At 38.5% G+C, this 19,513-nt stretch overlaps 1 protein-coding gene across 4 annotated transcripts in view; it reads right to left on the bottom strand.

Annotated features, from left to right (window-relative positions):
- Positions 1 to 19,513, bottom strand: part of Cntn1 (contactin 1) — a 303,448-nt gene that overhangs the window by 43,554 nt on the left and 240,381 nt on the right. For 3 of the 4 annotated variants that reach the window (XM_031353267.1, XM_031353272.1, XM_031353281.1), the window contains 2 exons: positions 8,657 to 8,815; positions 5,694 to 5,843 (listed from right to left, as the gene is read on the bottom strand). In XM_031353267.1, the coding sequence (XP_031209127.1) occupies positions 5,694 to 5,843; positions 8,657 to 8,815 (309 nt within the window). Of the gene's footprint in view, positions 1 to 5,693; positions 5,844 to 8,656; positions 8,816 to 14,682; positions 14,801 to 19,513 lie in introns of those variants that run through there. The other variant, XM_031353290.1, reaches the window with a different exon arrangement.

The following is a 19,513-nucleotide window of genomic DNA, read 5'->3' as shown; positions in this document are numbered from 1 at the left end:
AGAAGCACATTTTAAAACTTCTATGTCAGCCATATAAATTCCTTGATGAAAGATGTACTTGAGCATCACAGAAACAAAAATTGTATGTTCCTTCTTCTGGCCATAAAGCTATGTGGTCCCCTTTCCCCGTAAAGAGATTAATATGAAGCCTGAGAGACAAATTTACTGAACACCTGTCACCACATGTGTACCAGAAGGTGAAACGGGGCACACAAGGGTGTTAAAGATGAATTATAGCTCCTTAGTTAATACATTATGACATATATTTTTATGTCTATATTATGATATATATTTTAATATATACTACATATTATACATAATATAATATATATAGATCATATAAACATATAATAAATGTGTTACACATTAATTACATATATTACAGGCCAGGCTATAAAAACAACCATAAATTGTAAACATTCTTTGCTGCAAAATCAATATCTAAATTTATAACTCTCTTTGCTATGGACAAACCAAGAAGCATCTCTTCCTAAAATCAATAAATCACATATTGTATTAGCCTATTTAGGCACATGTAAAGTGGTCATGGGAAATAACGTCAAAGTAGCCTTAAATAAACTTAATAAAATATGCTGAATCAAACATTCCTCTTCTTGGTAGAAGTGTATTTGCCAAGGCATTTCTTTGTAATGCTTTCCATGATAACAAATGTAAGTCTTTCAAGTTATAATGGTTAAAGCCAGACGTGTTTCTATTAGGGTAAACACCTTCTATTTTACTTAAGTAGTTTCTAACATTCTTCAAGTAAGAATTTCAAGGCTTACTTTCTTTTCAAAGAATGTTTATTCTGTCCACGCTATTTAACTCAGGATAAGAACACCAAAGAGGTAAAATAACTGAACTGTGTCTCTTAATAAAATATTTTGTAGTTTTACTTAGAGTGTTGACTTATTATTTTTATCTTTAGCGGGTTAGAAGCAATTTTGCACAGAGGGAACTTGAGGCAGAATGTGTCTAAACTAAACCAGACGGCACCGCAATTGGCATCCTGTATAAGGTTATCCCTGTTCAACCAGGATGGCTTCCAATGACTTCCTGGTCTCAGGAAGATACAGCTAAGCAAACACAAGCAGTCACTTTTCACTTCAGGCTCCAGACACTTAGCATGGAGCAAACTCGGTGTTCTCTACGTTATGAATTATCAAAATAAACTTGAACTAACACTTAAAAATGATAGGCTTTTAATAGTAACTAAATAATATTTATAATTTTAAAGAAAGGAGTTCTACATCATCCTTTTGCCAGCCTTTTGGATACACAGTTATTTGCTTCTGTTTGCAAAAGGGCCTGTGAGTTTCAGTTTATACATCCAAAAATAGCTTGGAAATCAACTCAAAATCAAGATTTTCTTGCCAATGAAATAACCTATATTTTCTATTTCCCTTGTATGTTTTAGTTTTTAAATGATTATATTGGTAAATCTTTTTGAGCTGTTTTTGACAATGTAAAAACCGCCATGTAAGAAATCTGACAAGTCAAGTTCCTTGACTGTTTGCCCTTATTGCATGGATGTAATTAAAATGGTATAAAAGCAGATTGGGAGCAAATAGACCCTCCTCAGCCTCAGAACTGGCTGGGGTCATGCCGCAATGTTGTCTGTCTTTTTTCTTTTCAGTCCTCACTCCTGCGCTGGAGATCCTGTTGACTGACTGAGCGGGCTTAGTCAGAGCACAGTGCCAAGACTTTTGAAGCGGCTCCAGACACTTTTCTATCAGAGAATGAAAACATATCTGGAATCCACAGCGTCTCCTCCAGCGGGATGACAAGTTTGTTCATTGTTTATAAATAAAGAGACTGTAGCATAACTCTATTCACTGCAGTCATTGTGAAAAAGTAACTCAGGTCACATGAGGACATTTAGTTTGGCATTTTAAGCAGAAATAATGATGCCCAATGGAATCTTCTTGATGATCTCATTGCACTTATTGCTTTTTAAAAAAAGAAGTGAAAGGATTAAAGAATTCAAGGGCTATTTTATACTTAGACAAATATCATTCTAGTGCATTCGCTAAACTTGTTTTAATGCAAACAAAATAAGGACAATCAATTTTCATATACTACTAATGTTACAGATATGTTTTCCTTCCTATTAAAAACATTTTTTTTTTTGAAAAAGAAAGATAGAAGACAAAAACTAAAACAGAGAAAATGAAAATACAGGAGCAGAATCGCTTCATTAACTGTAAAACTGAGACACTGTGTTTTGCATGACATTCTTGATTGTGATGTACTGTTCCTCCTTAAATGGACTCGAGCTGACAAAGACACAGGAAAGCCGCCAGAATCAATCTGCCTTCACCTGAACAATCATTGAAATGGGGACGGGTACTATGATGATACATAACAAAGGATGTTTTACTTTTTGGTCAGTGTCTTAGTCAGGGTTTCTATTCCTGCACAACCATCATGACCAAGAAGCAAGAAGGGGAGGAAAGGGTTTATATTCACATTTCCGCATTGCTGTTCATCACTAAAGGAGGTCAGGACTGGAACTCACGCAGGTCAGGAAGCAGGAGCTGATGCAGAGGCCATGGAGGCATGTTCCTTACTGGCTTGCTTCCCCTGGCTTGCTCAACTGGCTCTTTTTTAGGACCTAAGACTTCCAGCCCAGGGATGGCACTACCCACAAGGGGCCCTCCCACTTTGATAACCAACCTAGAAAATGCCCCACAGCTGGATCTCATGGAGGCACTTCCCCTAACTGAGGCTCTTTTCTCTGTAATAACTCCAGCCTGTGTCAAGTTGACACACAAAACCAGCCAGTACAGTCAGAATATTATCTTATAAAAGAAGTTACAAACCCATGCTCTGTTTCTTCATATGGGAGCATCTATCATATAATATACTTGGCTGGATCCAAAGAATATACTCAGCTATTCCCCAAGGTCTTCATATTAAGTAACTGTAAAGGAATGTGTCCTGAGTCACAGAGCTCCAAAGTAAGAATGTGACGGTTCTGGGGTTTCAACAGATCAATGGCCTGCAGCTCAGTATTATACACTATCTGCAGAACAGGGGTGTGTATTTGAACAATTGGAATTTGAACTGTGTATCCCATTGGCCAGGTATAAGATTAACCTACTGATCTGTAAAATCTAGAATGATGACCAACCAAGGCATGGTGACACATGCCTACCATTGTAGGACACAAGAGGCTGAGGTAGGGAGTCTCAAGGTCAAGAACAAGCGAGGCTATATAAAAATGCCACATTGAAGGAACTATCAGCAGTAACAGTGCTTATTTGGCAAAGTTGTGGGGATTAGATGAAGTGGTCCAACTAGAGAGCTAGCAGTGTATTAGAGAACACACAGGGAATGGTGGCAGCTGTTAAAGCTGGTTAATGAAAGACTGTAAAGAATCCATCCTGCTGGTGGATTGGTAAGTATTGCAGGATGCTGGAATTTATTTATTCACAAGCAAACTAAGTATGTAGAGTAGGGCACTAAGATCAAGAATCCTCTAATTATGCACAGATTGAAGTGTTAAGCACATTACTCCTATATGTGGTATTAGATATAAATTATTTTTATAGGTTCCAATATAAAATAATTAAAACCAAGATTTTTCAAGATTTTAAAAAAAAACATCACTTCTACTATAAGATATAAAAACTACTAAAGGTAGACCTCATAGTAATGGTACCTAGATACTAATCCTCTTTAAACTATATCATCTGAGATAAAAACAAAATTAAGATACCATTTGTAACAAAATGCCTAAAAAGTAGAGAGGTCCTATGGATGAACACTACCAAAGACTGCTTTCTGTCCTGTGAACAATATTCACTAAGAAAACTGGTATTCATAAAAGACACTGCTCACATCATAGAAATTTAATCTAATTTAATGAGAAAAATTGGTCCAAACTAGAGACAGGTATGGTAAAATATTAAGACTGAAATATTTACCTAACCCAACTTAAACACTTGGGATTTTCCTGAAATCTTATTCTGAAATGAATGCTTATTCAAACACATCAAGTTCGATTTCTTGGTATGAAACTCTGTGGTCAAAACCGCCAGTCATAAACACTCCTTTTGTTTTTCTTTGTTTCTCAAGGGGGGATGAATGCATTCAGGCCTCACACAGAAGCCACCATTGCAACATAGGTGACATCTGAGATAGCAGTAAATACACAAACCCAAGACATGGTTATGCGGTTGCTGTCTCATACAGTTTCCATTTGGATTACTTCTTTTTCCTAATGAATTTTGTGTGTGTGTGTGTGTGTGTGTGTGTGTGTGGTGTAAAGAAAATAGAATGTTTTGGGTCATGTGTAGAGGAATAAAATAAAAAATTCTGGTGACATCAGCCTTCATAATTAAGAGAGAAATTCAAGCTTCAACTAGGACTCTAATTCAATTTTATAAAGTGGATGTGTGTTCAGAGTTATGCTTAAAACACTATCTCAGAGATAGGCCAGTTAACTGGAAGATGAGCCACACACATCCAGATTTCAACGTTTGATCTTATGAGTATGGACCTCAGATTAAGGCAACTATCTGAAAGTCTCTAACCTATTGATAAGCCTTGGGATAGCACTTCGAAAACATACCAGGGATTTTAATATTTTATTCCTTTTGTCACTATCATGTTTATTTGGCAAGCTGCATAAAGCTACATAGATCTGTAAATCTTATTGATGGTAGTCCCATGTCATTAAAACTATATAGAACTATAGACAGTAGCTCACTAATGGCAATCCTCATGACAATAGAACTTAGAGTTCTATTTGGGAATTGGGCCAAGGAACTGGGGCAGCCAAAAATACAGGTAGGTGACATTAAGAGACCACAGCAGAATTTGAATGGCAGCCAATCATCTTTTTAAAAATTTTAACTCAAATAAAGCTCTGATTTTTGGCATGGAATGTCAAAATAAATGGACTCAGAGAGCCAGAAAAAAATTTTTTTTGATAGACAGGGCATAATAAATAGAAGAAATGTCATTAGAATTAGAACAACATTTTGTTTTAGAAACATGGAGTAAAGAAAGAGTGAAGTATTTCTTAAAATAGAGGGTATCTAAATGGGATTGTTATTTACAGAAAATACCTGCATAATAACTGGTCGAGCTATTCTGAGAGCATAGTTAGAGTGACATCTGGAGTTAAGAGAACATAGACTGAGTCTTCCTTCTGTGGTGATTTCTCAGTACCATCAAGATTCCATGGACCTTCATTACTTTGTCTGTCTCCAGACCCTTCTGCTCCCTACCGAGTGCCTACATGTGATAATCACGTGGGTATTCAGTTGTAAATGCCTCTGTGAGACACCAAAGTGGAGAAGCCCCCAAATCACTAACTCTTTTTAAACCAGTGCCTTTCCTGTTAAGATCCACAATTTACACTGCAGGCTATAGATTCTACATACAAATGTTATTTGCATAGTCTCTGGTGTAATATGCTGAGAAAATACACTGCCTACATTTATTATAGAAAAATCTATACATTTTTAAAAAATGTGTATAGCAAAACCCAACACAGATAAAATTTATAAATTCTTATATGATTCACATAGGAGATACATTAATATTTTCTTTTTGTTGTTTTTGGCTACACACACATTTCTAGATGAGCCACCAATTGTAGAGAATATTTCCAAATGCATTCTGGTACATGTTAAAGTGGTATTGTATTGTAACTTATGAAAATTTCGGATTCTTGCACATACCAGCGCCGTCAGTTTTGATCCTGTTTGAAGGTATGCTGGGCTCTCCAGTCCCTAAAGTATTGGTCGCCACGACTCGAAATTCATACTCCATCCACGGGATCAAATCCACTGCTTTTGCTGACTCCATGTTCCCTTCAATGATTGGAGGATCTAAGTAAAATTAACATAAAGTAGAGATTAGTAGTTGACTAAATCTGGCCATTTTCACTCTCTTAGAGAGTTCGCACATGTATTCTGAGTTGACATTAAAACAAAAATCTAGCAATGACAAATGCTGACTTGAAGAGAGTAAGAGAGAGATCATTGATAACAAACTAGAAAGATGTGTGTGTGTGTGTGTGTGTGTGTGTGTGTGTGTGCGTGTGTGCATGTATAATCTACTTGTCTAGAAAGCCTGTTGTAGGGGCTGGAACCCTGCACCTCTGCCAAGCCCCCATCTCTGCCCTTGCTGCTAATCCATGGGCTATATTTTTTCTAGGAAAAAGCCATTTTCTTGGAGTAGAAGCTAGGATGATTTCCTAAGGCCAACTAGTATAGTCTATAGGCAGCAAATGATTTTCTGCTCAAATTAAACATAACACTGAATAATATTATTTATAGGTTTTATAAATGTGCATCATCTAGAGCTAGGCTTGTATGTGCTATAATAAGTTCTCAGCACTCAGCTTTCTCATGACAAATAGTAAATTATCCTTAAGATATGATCTTACCTTCCCTACTTAATTGAGATATGATTAAAAATACACAACCAAGAGAGGTCCATATCTTAGTTTAAGCTTGTTTCAAACATTTCTACATGTTTTTAATGATTAGCTACATACAAATGCATGCTCACACATGCTTGGTAGTTGTTGAATGTGTTTCTTTAGGCTTGCCTGTGACTCATTATGTCAGTATTCGGGGAACTGTCATCTGCTTATGCAGATCATACACGCACAGCCTCTGAGGTGGTGCTGTCTAGAGTCGGCTTTCACCTTACCTGGCTTACATGTCTTAGGGCTGGCTCAGGCCTTCCCTCGCCTTCATCTTTCCCTTTTAAGCACAACTTTTGTCAGTTGTCTCATCGTCTTATCACAGCTTTGTTGAAAAGACTGAACATATGTTTTGATTTTCTGATTTAAACGTTTAAAATGTTGGCTTCCTTGTCTCTCTGTTTTTATTCCACCTCTTTATCTTCTATGTCCACTAGCATTCCCTCGAATAGAGTCTGCAGATAGGCTTCAGTTCACATGCATAAGGACTTTCACTTTAGATAAGGGAAAGATGGCAAGTAAAGGCGTGGATCAATACAAGATCCTCATCAAGTAAAAGGAAAACAGCTGGTTGTTATGTCTCTGAGCAGGATGGCATCTCTTTTTTTGACTTTGAGCTGCCTATAACCAGAAAGCTGTACCATGGTATTGCTAAGGTAGCTAAGAATATGCCTATGTCTAAATCCAGAACCTGTGTGTTACTTAATATGGAGAAAGGGTCTCGGGAGAGAATTTTAAAAAGGCAATTAGCTGTTCTTTGTGGGACCCCTAAGGTCAATGAGCAGTTCTTTGTTAAGAGGCATATAGAAGAGAGCCCTCAGAGAGCAGGAGGCACTGGGGGCCGAGTGAAGTGATACTACAGTAGGCAGTGAACATGGGAGATGTTTCTTGTTTCTATAGGGAACTGGCAGAGGGCTGGGAAGATAGCTCAACTGACAAAGTGCTTGCTGAATACTCATGGATACCTGGATTCAATCTCTGGAACCCACATAAAAATACTGTGCGTGGAGCTCAAGGGGTGGCTCAGCAGTTATAAGCACCCTTTGCCCTTGCAGAGCACTTGGGTTTGGTTCACAACACGCACACAGTGGCTCACAACCACCTTTAACGCCAGTTCCAGGAGACATGATGGTGTTTCTGACCTCCACAGCAGCAGGCACACATGTGGTATTCTTACTTGTGTACATGTAGGCAAAACACTCATCTACATAAAAATGAAACCTGAAAACAGGGAAAGACACAAGGGGGCTGGGCGTGTTGGAGCATGCTTAGAATTGAAACATTCGATGGAAGCAGCTTGGAGGATCCCTGGGGATTTCTGGCTGGCTACCCAAGACTAGGTCAGTGAAGGATTTAAAAGACAAGGTAGACTGCTCATAAGGATCACCAATTGAAATTGACCTCACCCTTTTGAATTTCAATGTAAAATCTACCATTTGAATTTCTAATTAATTTATTTTAAACTCATAAAACAATGTTTATCTATTATATGTAATATGTTTATAATATTTATAATATATATTTAGTAAAATGTAAAACTAATACTAGTTGCATTCTAGAACATCCTCTTATACCTCCACACCTACTGATAAGCATTGCTCTCACCATGAATCAAAGAAGTTTCCTTTTGCAGAAAGTGGAGACTATTACAAAAAAAAGCACAGTTGGTTTTAATTCAGAGAACTGTTGATCACAGGGAGCAAAGCCCCTATAATACATCTACAACACAAGCCCTGCACCTAAGGCTCAGGGAATATCAAGGGAGAAGATGTAGAGAGAGTTTTAAGAGCTAGAGGCCAAGTCTCCTAAAGGAGGCCTGAACACTGACAGTACCAACAGACATGCTAATATAGAAAGGCCAAGTCGCCCAGTTCCCTCCCCTAGGAAAGACCTACATGCAAGTAATGATTGCTGGGAATGGAAGAATTAGCTTCAACCATGGAGAGCCTCTTATTGGTTATCCAGTACAAATGCTCATCCGTGAAATCATGTGCATATAAGCAGGAATTCACAAACTTAGCAGTTTGTATTCATATGTGTGTACATAACAATACTAATAAAAGTAAAAGAGACCATCAATTTGAGCAAATGAGGGAGTCATGGGAGTGATTGGGAGAAGGGACATAGGAAAACCTGGAGGGAGAGAAAAGTTTAATTAGAAGAAAAAAACATGTGGAAACATGAAGAGATTAAATTGACATATAATCTCACCTGTCTTCGCATCTTTCCAGTCATCTGAGAGAATCGTCTTGGTCTGGATAGTGTATTTAGAGATAGGGCTGTGATTGTCTGAACCCCGGCTCCAAGTCAGTGCCACAGAGGTAGCTCTGATGTCTTCTATTCTCAGGCCTCCTGGAGGGCCTGGGGGGCCTGGGATGAAAGTGTGAGTCAGAAATCAGTAGGTCTCAGCTGGTGAATTAAACATACATGAGAATGCAGTGATTCCAAACAATGTAGGTGCCCTTCTCTCAAAGGGAGGCAATAAGTGAAGGCATAGCCTGTACTTGTTCTCACTTAGTTGTTTCATTTGCCTACTTGTAAGGAAGGCTATAAATACTGCCATTAAAAATAGCAGGGGGCAGCAAGATGGCTCAGCCGGTAAAGGCATTGGCCATCAAGCATGATGACATGAGTTCAGTCTCCAGGACTGAAAGAACTGACAGACGTTGTCCTATGACTCCCAGATGCACAGATGTGTCCTCTGACTTTCAGATGCATGCTGTGTCCCAAAATAAATAAATAAACAAGCAAATAAATAAGCAAGCAAATAAACAAATAAAAAGGTAATAAATAGATAAGCAGATAAATAATTTAAAAATACATAAATAAAAATAGCACCTTATTCATGAAACAGGTGAAATTATACACATTTCTTCAGCAAGACCAATGCATATTATAGTGTGTTGAGCTTTAATGAATGCCTACTGGATGCATGAAAGACAGATTCAACTCAAATATGAGAATATTTGGTCCAATGTTTCATTCTTTTTCTCAAGATGGGATGAGCACCCCTTTAAAACCTACATGCTGTAACAATCCTGTGTGCAATCTATTGTATTTGGATTTCTGAGAATTATTTTACATACTATTTTGGGTAGTGAAAGTCATGTTAGTTATAGTAATAAAAACAAATTACATTAAGAGAGATATCTGTCCTTGTAGTGACATATTGAATGCAACTCTACATTTACATGCTCTGAATATACTATATTAGAGGTTGACAAGACTTAGGACTCAAGACCTGTGGCTGCAGAACATACACAGGATCCTACAGGCACAGCATTCCAAGAAAACCATGTGACCTATTTATTCTCCAAAGTGACGAGGTCATGATGAAATGGATACATGTCCACATCTCTGACTTGAAAACATTGAAATGGACCAGTAATGTGGTAAGTACAGAAAAAGCTGGCAAATATCAGCAAATGGAATTCAAGATTCTTCTATTTCAGGTCATGAGTTTTTTTCTTCTTAAAAAATGAGGCCCAGGGAGGTATTTTAAGTAATAAAATAGCAGCCATTACTTGGTGTTAAATCATTTTGGTTAAGAGACATCTAGCTCAGATATTCAGGAAATGCCTCCACATAACTCTCTCCATACCACAAACGTGCCTTTAACTGAATTGCACCAATCAAACACATCCATCAGCTCTTTGGTTAAGTCAACATTTTTTAAAATAGTGACTTATGCTAAAGCACATGTCCATCTTTATCTTTTGGCTAATACCTTCCTCCTGTCCTACCAAGCGAGCATGGAGCCTTGGTGGCTTTCTCTGCATCTGGAATTTGGTTCTTACAGAGAATGTGTGACATCTCATAGCTTTGCCAATCTTGAGGAAGAAAGCATTTTTGTGTCAATAAACACGAGACACACCCTGTTGCTGGCAGTAAATTTTATTCCTTAGAATGACACACATGAATACAATAAAGGTGGATACGCTCTTAAAATTCATCATCTACGAGTGTGCTTTCATTAAATGGTAAGCAATCAAATGCATATATGTATAGAATATAGAGCACATTTGCTATTCAAAGAGAACATACCACATTTTTTTTTAACATGTAAAAATCAGATTGAAGCATGGTACAGCTTGTTTAATCAGACGCTTACAGGGTCTTCTCAAGTCAAGTACTGAGTGTAGTGTTTCAGAGAATTAACATAGAAAAGAAAGGTGAAGGGGGAGAGAAGCAATTTTTAAAAGGAAGATAGGCTTCTATGATGCATTCCATCTTGGCTGAGCATTAATTAGGGTTTAGCAATGTTACGTGGAATTTAAGACGAAACTCTCAAGGTTAGCTTTTACCTGCTCAGGTGAGCCTCATTTCCCCTTTGTTTTTCTCTGAAATTCTTGGGAGTTTAAGGTAAGAAACATTTTTATACAAATCAGATGAAGTTGTTTGTATTATTTCATTTGCTAGCAACACTGTGGGCATAGTCATTTCACTGAGCTGTTCAGTGACTGAAAGACAACATTATTGAGCAAATACATAATTGCGGTTTGTCATGTTGCTCTCTCATGTGCGCCTGGCTTGTGAGGTTTGTCCGTTGTTGATCATATGAAAGAATTGATCACAGCAGAAGCCTGTGTAGTCATCGATAATGTACTCTTCGTAAACACGGTTCATAATCTTGAGAAATGATTTATTAGAAGGAGGTAGAACCCGAGGGAGCAGATGGAAGGAGTGGCCAGCACCCTAAAACCCTTATGTGATACTATTCCCCTGTAATACTTTGTCTAATATAAAATGGAATTTTCTGCCTCATAATCTCTTATTCTTCAGATTGAGAGCCTCAACCTTTAATGGCTGTGCCATCTCTCCAGCTCTGTCACCTAGTTATTTCCTATATTTGTCTCCTAGATAAAAGTTTCATCCAGAGGGAGAAAAAAACATAATATTAAAAAGTTAAAACTTGAAAGTCAAAAGTAGTCATGCCTTTAAAATTCCCACCCTAATTCAACCTAGAGTTTTTAAATCACGAAGCTCTTGTCTTCTCCTATGCAAGTTGGGGGTAATGTGAGTTCATCATTAGATTGTCGTGTTGTGAGTGCAATCACAACTCTAAGGAATGCTGTTCCAGGCCGGCCTGGTCCTCAGAACCCTTAGAAAACATCTGCTGTCATTATCCCTGAAAGGGCCTTCTAGGAATCAGATCTCCTGGAAGCAGTAATTACTCTAACAAGAGAGGCTCAATTATCATCTTAAAGCAGTAGGGGCCTCAGAAAAGAAAGCGTTTCCTTTGGCACTTGATAGAAGTTAGGAGAAAGCTACTGTCTCCCTTGGAGTTCTTGATAGCCTGAGCTGACCCCAGAACAGGCCTGCTGCATTTTCTCACAGGATGGTTTGAGACAGTGGATGCTGATGTTACTTGATTAGTTTTTAGTCCAGAATGACAGTGCTCTGGTAGAAAATGAGACCAAGAAGAAGCATAAAACATGGCGGGAAATAGCTGAGTACACTCCTGACTCTCTTGTCAATGGAGGCTGGGGAGGCTGGGAGGTGGGGTAGCAGGTACAGACTGGATGTAACTGTCACCTTTAGTTCTCCTTTCTTTTCTATCTTCTTTTCTTTCCATTCATCACTGTGTACTCTCACTAATTCCTTATGGGAAGAATTGACACCATAAATAATACAAGCAAGTGGACTACTACACATTTTATTTAGCATTTTGTAAAGGCATCCTCATCCAGAAGTTAATGATTTCACTGTGCAAATTTTCATCTCAAAGTTATGTTATCATGAACCATAAGAAATTCATCCTCTTGAAGGCGCCTTGGAATTTGAATGATTGTATTCTTCACTCTTTTTTTCTCTCTTAATTATTAAAGTTGTAGGGTGGCTTTTCTCCCAGGCTCATGAACAATCCCAGAAGAGGGGATAGTAATATTTTAAAAGCCAGAGGTCTGGGAAGACCAGGGCAGAAGAGTCATAGGTTGTACTCACGAGCTCACGACAGCTTTAGTTCCTGCACAAACCCAGCACAAGATCAAAGCAGTCTATATTTCAACATTGAGGTGGGAGGGACTCATGATTTCCAGCCTTGGCTAGGAAGCTATTGAAATTCGACTGTTCCTGGGGGTGGGGGAGAGTCAATTTTCTTCAAAGGTATAGCACTTGGTGGGTCAGTCATGCTCCACTGGGCTGCCTCACACCATGTATACGGGCTGCACAAATTAAAAGAGGGCCTGAAGTTGGGAGGAGTTGGGAGGAAGAATCTTATAGGAGTTAGGGGGAGGAATGAGTATAACTATGATAAAGGTACATTGTAGGCATTTGTGAAATTCTCAAAGAATTAATACAAATTATTATATTAGAGGAAAGGGGCTTAAGGTAGGTGAAAAACTGGTGTGTGTATGTGTGTATGTGTATCAATGACTAGCTCTATCTAGCAAAGTCCAGTTATTTGTTTTTCTTACCACCATTAAAGACTTTGAGAGATAAAACAGGAGGAAAATAGTCATCAGAAAGGAGGAAGAAAGGGAGGGAGGGATGGAGGGAGGGAGGGAGGAAGAAAGGAAGGAAGGGAAGAAGGAAGGAAGGAAAGAAGGAGATGAAGAGAAACAGAAACAGAAAGAAAAGAAAGAAAACAGAAAGAAAGAGATGAAGGACAGGTTAAAGGTGATGAAAGCCACTTTCTCTCCCATCGTTCTCCAGCTTCAACCAACTCCCAGCCCTGTCTGGGCCTTCTGTACTGCATTTTTTTTTTTGAGCTTATATGTCTCATCCTGCCAGATGCCAAGACAGCATTGTGATGAGGCCCCTGCTTGTAGTATCAGAAAAATGCCTGCTAGTATCAGACAATGTGTTGGGACAATGGCTCCCATGTAATGCTACAAAATCAAATCAGTATGGTATGCTACTGTTTCAGTGTAGGCACTAGCAAGATGGCCACAACTAGCAAACACCCCTTTGACATTGACTAAAATAAATAAATGAACTTCTACTTCATTTAGAGGTGAGACTGAGGTGAGAGGAATTTGATGAAGCTAAGAGACCTTTGCTGCTTAAGCATAAACATTCACCCTTTCCTATCATACACGTTCTAAATTTTCATTCTTTATTTTCTTATTTGTTTTTAGAGGTTTCACCTCAGATATAGATCATATTTAAAATGCCCACAGCATTGACTCACATGTGTTTCCAAGGTGATGTTTACAGACACTATTTTTAGTATCTTCACTAAACTTCAAAATAATCTTAAATATTTATTAAACTAGAAAGTGATGCATGTAGCTCTTTATGCCAACCACAACTAGAAGATATAAAGGTGCACACAAGTAAGTCAGAGGTCTTCGTCCTTTGAAAACTACTTACAAAGTGACCATCCATGTATAGTTATCTGAGAGTAATATACGCCTCCCTGAAATGGCTTTCTAAGAGTTTTTCTAACCACAGATGCTGGGGTCACTAAATGGAAGGAGTAGATAATATGTCATTGCTAGCCATTACTAAGAAGGGCAACATTACTTCTTGAAAAAAAAATAAGAATTTTAAGTATGCATCTCTCAAATAAAGAAAGGGGAAGGAATTTAAGCAGCCCCAGGAAGAATTGCACATTCAGGGTCAATTCTCACTTCAGCCTCAACTTTTCTCTTCAAAGAGAAGGTCTCAAAGGATGGAGGCAGGAGTCAATGAAGTTTAATGTGGAAGCACATGGTTGAAGACTCCACCGTCTTCCTGCATATCTTGCTGCAGACACTGTCCACGTTCACTTCCCAAACCCAGACTTTGCCCCCAGTCTCTTGACGGTCATGGTCTCTAACTGATTGCAACTGCTTTTCAAGTGTCCCTCTGACCTATGAAAAGCAGTGTGGTAAGCAAGGCACTGGAAACACAGCCTACCCAGCTTGCTGCTTTCCAATGAAAATGTCTGGTTGAATCAGACAGCAACGCTTTTTTTTTTTTTAACCTGCTTTAATAAATTAAACAGTCCACGTACCAGCAGCATGCCTGTCTTATATGACACCAGTTCTTCTTAGCGTTTGTGGGTAAGGAGCTAATTCAAAGAAAAACAGGACAGAAAACATGAAGCTTTCGCTGGACTACTTTAAGATGCCCTAGGTTAGTTTGCTAGACGTTGCTTTCAGGTGTTAGTGAAGCTCTGCCAGGATTGTAAAACCCCTCAGCTCCAATCATGTTAACAAGTCTCTAACATCCTCTAAGAACTAGGATGGTAAATGGAATTGCAGAGGCTACAAGGTTGAGTTAATTAGTCAAATCTAGTGTCCTAGTTTTTGGGAGGGAGGGGCTTTCACACAAAAGGTGAGGGTCCCGATCACCAGGTTGGAGGCAGGCTGGCACAGACGGGGAGAAAAGGGTCCACCATGATTTTCTCTCCATCTTTTCTCTTTTTACCTGCAAGAGGAAAGATTAATGCTGAAGGGAGTGTCCAGATGCCCAATTCTGGGCAGGAAATCACTTGCTTTGGGACAGGCCAATTTCCCTTGAGAGGTGAAATCAAGACGAAAGAGCTACTTATTTCTAAAAGATGTCTGCTCGAAGGAGAGAAACTGATGCAACTGGAATTGGTCCATTGACCCTCTGTTCTTCTAAAGCACTAACTGAAATTCTCAAGTAGAAGAGCTATAACTAGGGGGCTGGAGAGATGGCTCAGAGGGTAAGAGCACTGACTGCTCTTCCGAAGGTCCTGAGCTCAGATCCCAGCAACCACATGGTGACTCACAACCACCCCTAATGAGATCTGAAGCCCTCTTCTGGGGTGTCTGAAGTCAGCTACATATAATAAATAAATCTTTTTTTAAAAAAAGAAAAAGAAAAAAAATGAGTTATAACTAGAACTCTTCAAACCAAGCCAGAACATACACCCAAACCCAAAAGAAAGATGACAGAAAGAAAGGGGCAGGGGCAGAGAATAGAAAGTGGGAGCTCCTGGATTCTAAATTCCATTCTGTTCAAGTCTACTTACAATTGTGTGCTGAAGACTTATAACTACAAAAGAGATAATGATGATAAGTTTTAGATTTAACTTATAATAAGAAGTATTCATAAAGATTTATCTTAGTGTTCCCTTTTATAAATTTAAGCACCCAGTGCTCACCAACTGTGCAGCCTGAGGACTTATGTTCTCAATGGGAGGGGTGGACACCTAATGCCCATTTACTGATGCTGAAGGCCAGAGTTTTCCCATCTCCTAAACCAAAGTTTTTAATAATTGTATATGTATATTAATGTAGCTTTATAATTCGATGTAAGGCTTGGGCAGTTGGTATTATTGCAGAGTCGCTTCTCTGTGATTTGAAGTGAGAAATTGTCACATAGGGTGTGTCCTCCACCCTGAGGTGCCTTTGCATTCTTGTGGGTTGTTTAAACCCAAACAACAGAGAAGCCTAACTATTCCCACCATTAATAGTCACTGAACCTGGAGAAATTCTTGAAAAATAAAACTTTTTTCTCTTGAGCTGCTAAGAATGCAGGGAGCTGCTGCTCAGAGCATGTGCTTCAAGGTCATGAAACCTAAACTCTCATATCCACAGAGGACACCTACCCTCTGGTTTGCCAGAAACAATTCTTACTGATAATCAAGAGAATTCAAAAGATTTATATACCCTTAATTTTTTTGTTATACTCAATCTGTAAAATTCTTCATATTTATGGGCTACAATACACCACATGTATATATTATATGGTACTCACAAGGAAGTAAGTGTGTATACCACTATACATATTTACCATTTCTTTATGGAGGAAACACTTGACATCTTTCTAACTTTCAGAAAATACTCAAGGCACTTGATTCGTTGCTGTATTTTTTCTCTCAAAATCGTAACAACAGAACAAACAGCTGAGCACCATTCTTCTATCAACTTTAACAGGACACCTGTTGTTCCCCCATCCCTTCCCATTTCGCACTCCTCATCATCTGGGAAGACTGGGCCTGGTGCATTTTTTCTAACCTTCATACCATGCTCTCACAGGGAATATATACTTTTTTTTTTTAAAAAAGTAATATTACTTCTTAAAACTTGGTAGATTTCCTAAAAAGTCTAGTTGAATTTAAAGTTCTCCTGCAATGTGGTTATTCTGGTGTGAATTCCAATGACTTTTGGAGTGCTAGGTTGGTGCTCCAGGAACACTTGGATGGTGCTCCATGGCTACTCTCATGTGAATGCCAATGCCCTTTGAAACACAAGGATGGTTCTCCAGGAACACTAGGATGGTGCTCCATGGTTACTCTCAAGTGAATGCCAATGCCCTTTGAAACATGAGGATGATGCTCCAGGAGTGACCTGAGGAATGTGCACAAATGTCCTCTCCTGTCTTTAGGTTGTCCTGGGACACAGTGTAACTGCTGCTGACAGAGAGCACCAGGCAGTTAGCAACTGAGGTGATTTATTTCTTAGAAAATAGGAACTTGGGACTTATGCTCAAATCTGTAATTACCTGTGAGAATACAATGTACAGTAAACCTCATAATGAAAAAGCATGGAGACAGGGAGGATTCTGAGGACTATGTTTTACTGTTCTGTTCTAACAGGGAATCCTGACCAAAAGTAAACTTGACATTGGTGTGACCCATGAGTCACTTTGAGAGAGAATGGAGGGTATCAGCTGTAAAAAGAATGATTTGTAGACACCGAGAGAACTTCGAGAATCAGTTGTTAAGCCTGTTGACAATCCTTCTTTTCCTTAGAGCAGATTCCCTTAATCCCAGAGATAATTACAAGGGTTATAGGACTCAAGGCATCAAGCCTGCTACTATAGCTCTCCCCACTAGTAAGTCGGTAAAAAATGCTCAGGTTTCCTCCGTGCCTTTGTGTAGCTAGGGGGCAATGGGAGATCTACTTATTTTCTGAGGAACAGGGGCAGAGAGGAGAAGCCAGCATGCAGATGGCATCCCCAGGATAGAAATGCATTTTCTTTTGAGAGTGACTAGTACTACAACTAAGACTCCACAACAGAAAATGTTTTTGCTTGAAAGGGATTTTATATCACAAAGACATTACATGGATAATTTTCAATAATAAATGTGATTCTTTTATTCAAGAAAATGAATGGAAGAGAGGTGATGCTAATGAAATTATCATTTTAAATTATTATTTACCTTAGTTTGAGATTATCAATAACTCATAGCACTTGAGAGAATACTTTGATTATGTTCATACAAAGAATGTGTCCTAACATCAATAGAGATTAACATTTCAAATGTACCTTGTCTGGTAGATTCATTTGGGTAAGTTAAACATAAAGGAAGGAAAGGTGAATTCCGTAGTTGAGTTTGGAACATCAGCATCCACCATGCTCTGGTGTTATTATAATATGATAGTTGAGAAATTTTTTAAAACTTATTTTGCCAATGAAATAAAATTAATATTCCCAGCAATATCCGTTACAGAATGGGAAATTCATATGAAAATGGAGAGATCTCCCATGCTCATAGATTGGCAGAATTAACATAGTAAAAATGGCCATCCTATCAAAGGCAATTTACAGATTCAATGCAATCCCCATCAAAATCCCAGCAAATTTCTTCAAAGACCTGGAAAGAGCAATTCTCAAATTCCCAGAATAGCAAAAACAATTCTTAACAATAAAAGAAGAGCCGGGGGAATCACCATCTCTGACCTCAAGCTTTACTACAGAGCAATAGTGATAAAAACTGCATGGTATTGGTACAGTGACAGATATGCTGATAATGGAATAGACCCAGAAATAAAACCATACACTTATGGTCACTTGATCTTTGACAAAGATGCCAAAAATATACAATGGAAAAGAGAAAAAAAAAAAGCTTCAATAAATGGTGCTGGTCTAACTGGCTAACTGTATGTAGAGAATGAAAATAGACCCATATTTGTCACCTTGTACAAAGCTCAAGTCTAAGTGGATCAAGGACCTCAACATAAAATCAGATACACTGAATCTAAAAGAAGAGAATGTGGGAAAGAGCCGGGAACTTATTGGCACAGGGTGAAATTTGCTAAAGAGAACACCAATGGCTGAGGCTCTAAGATCAAGAATTGATAAATGGGACCTCATGAAACCAGAAAGCTTCTGTAAGGCAAAGGATATAGTCAATAAGATAAATCACCAACCCACAGATTGGGAAAAAAAAAACTTCAGTAACCCCACATCTGATAGAAGGCTAATGTCCAAAATATATAAAGAACTCAAGAAGTTAATCACCAAAAAATCAAGCAAACCAATCAAAAAATGGGGTATAGAACTAAACTGAGAATTCACAACTGAGGAATCTTGAATGGGTGAGAAGCACCTAAAGAACTGTTTAAAGTCCTTAGTGATCAGAAAAATGCAAATCAAAACCACCCTGAGATTCCACCTTATACCAATCAGAATGGCTAAGATCAAAACCTCAGGTGACAACACATGTTGGAGAGGATATGAGAAAGAGGAGCACTCCTTCATTGCTAGTGGGATTGCAAACTGGTACAACCACTCTGAATATCAATCTAGAGGTTCCCTAGAAAATTGGAAATAGATCTACCTGAAGACCCAGCTATACCACTCTTGGGAATATACCCAAATGATGCCCCACTATGCCACAGGGGCACATGTTCCACTATGTTCATAGTGGCCTTATTTGTGATAGCCAGAAGCTGGAAACAACCTAGTTGTCCCATGACAGAGAAATGGATACAGAAAATGTGGTTCATGTACACAATGGAATACTACTCAGCTATTAAGAACAGGGACATCTTGAGTTTTGCAGGCAAATGGATGGAACTAGAAAATATCATCCTGAGGGAGGTAACTCAGACCCAAAAGTATGTACATTGTAATTTAAAACATTTTAAATGATTGTGTATATGTCTGTGTGTGTGTTCAGTGTGAATGTTGAGTAGAGAGAAACGTGTTGTTGTTGTTGTTGATGATGATGATGATGATGTTGTTGTTAAGATCTACCATTGGTTGACCTGGAACTCACACACTAGGGTATGCAAGCTGACCAGTGAACCCCAGGGATCCACCTCTGAGATTCCACAATATTGAGATAACAAATATAATTCACCAGCCCCGAATCTTTAAAAAGTAGATTTTTGAGATTGAACTGAGATTCTTTTTTTTTTTTTTATTTTAGATATTTTCTTT

The sequence above is a fragment of the Mastomys coucha genome, unplaced genomic scaffold (genome assembly GCF_008632895.1).
Source record: "Mastomys coucha isolate ucsf_1 unplaced genomic scaffold, UCSF_Mcou_1 pScaffold11, whole genome shotgun sequence".
NCBI classification, from domain to species: Eukaryota; Metazoa; Chordata; class Mammalia; order Rodentia; family Muridae; genus Mastomys; species Mastomys coucha.
The sequence above is the reverse complement of the archived record's forward strand: the minus strand, read 5'-3'. Positions and strand labels throughout refer to the sequence as shown.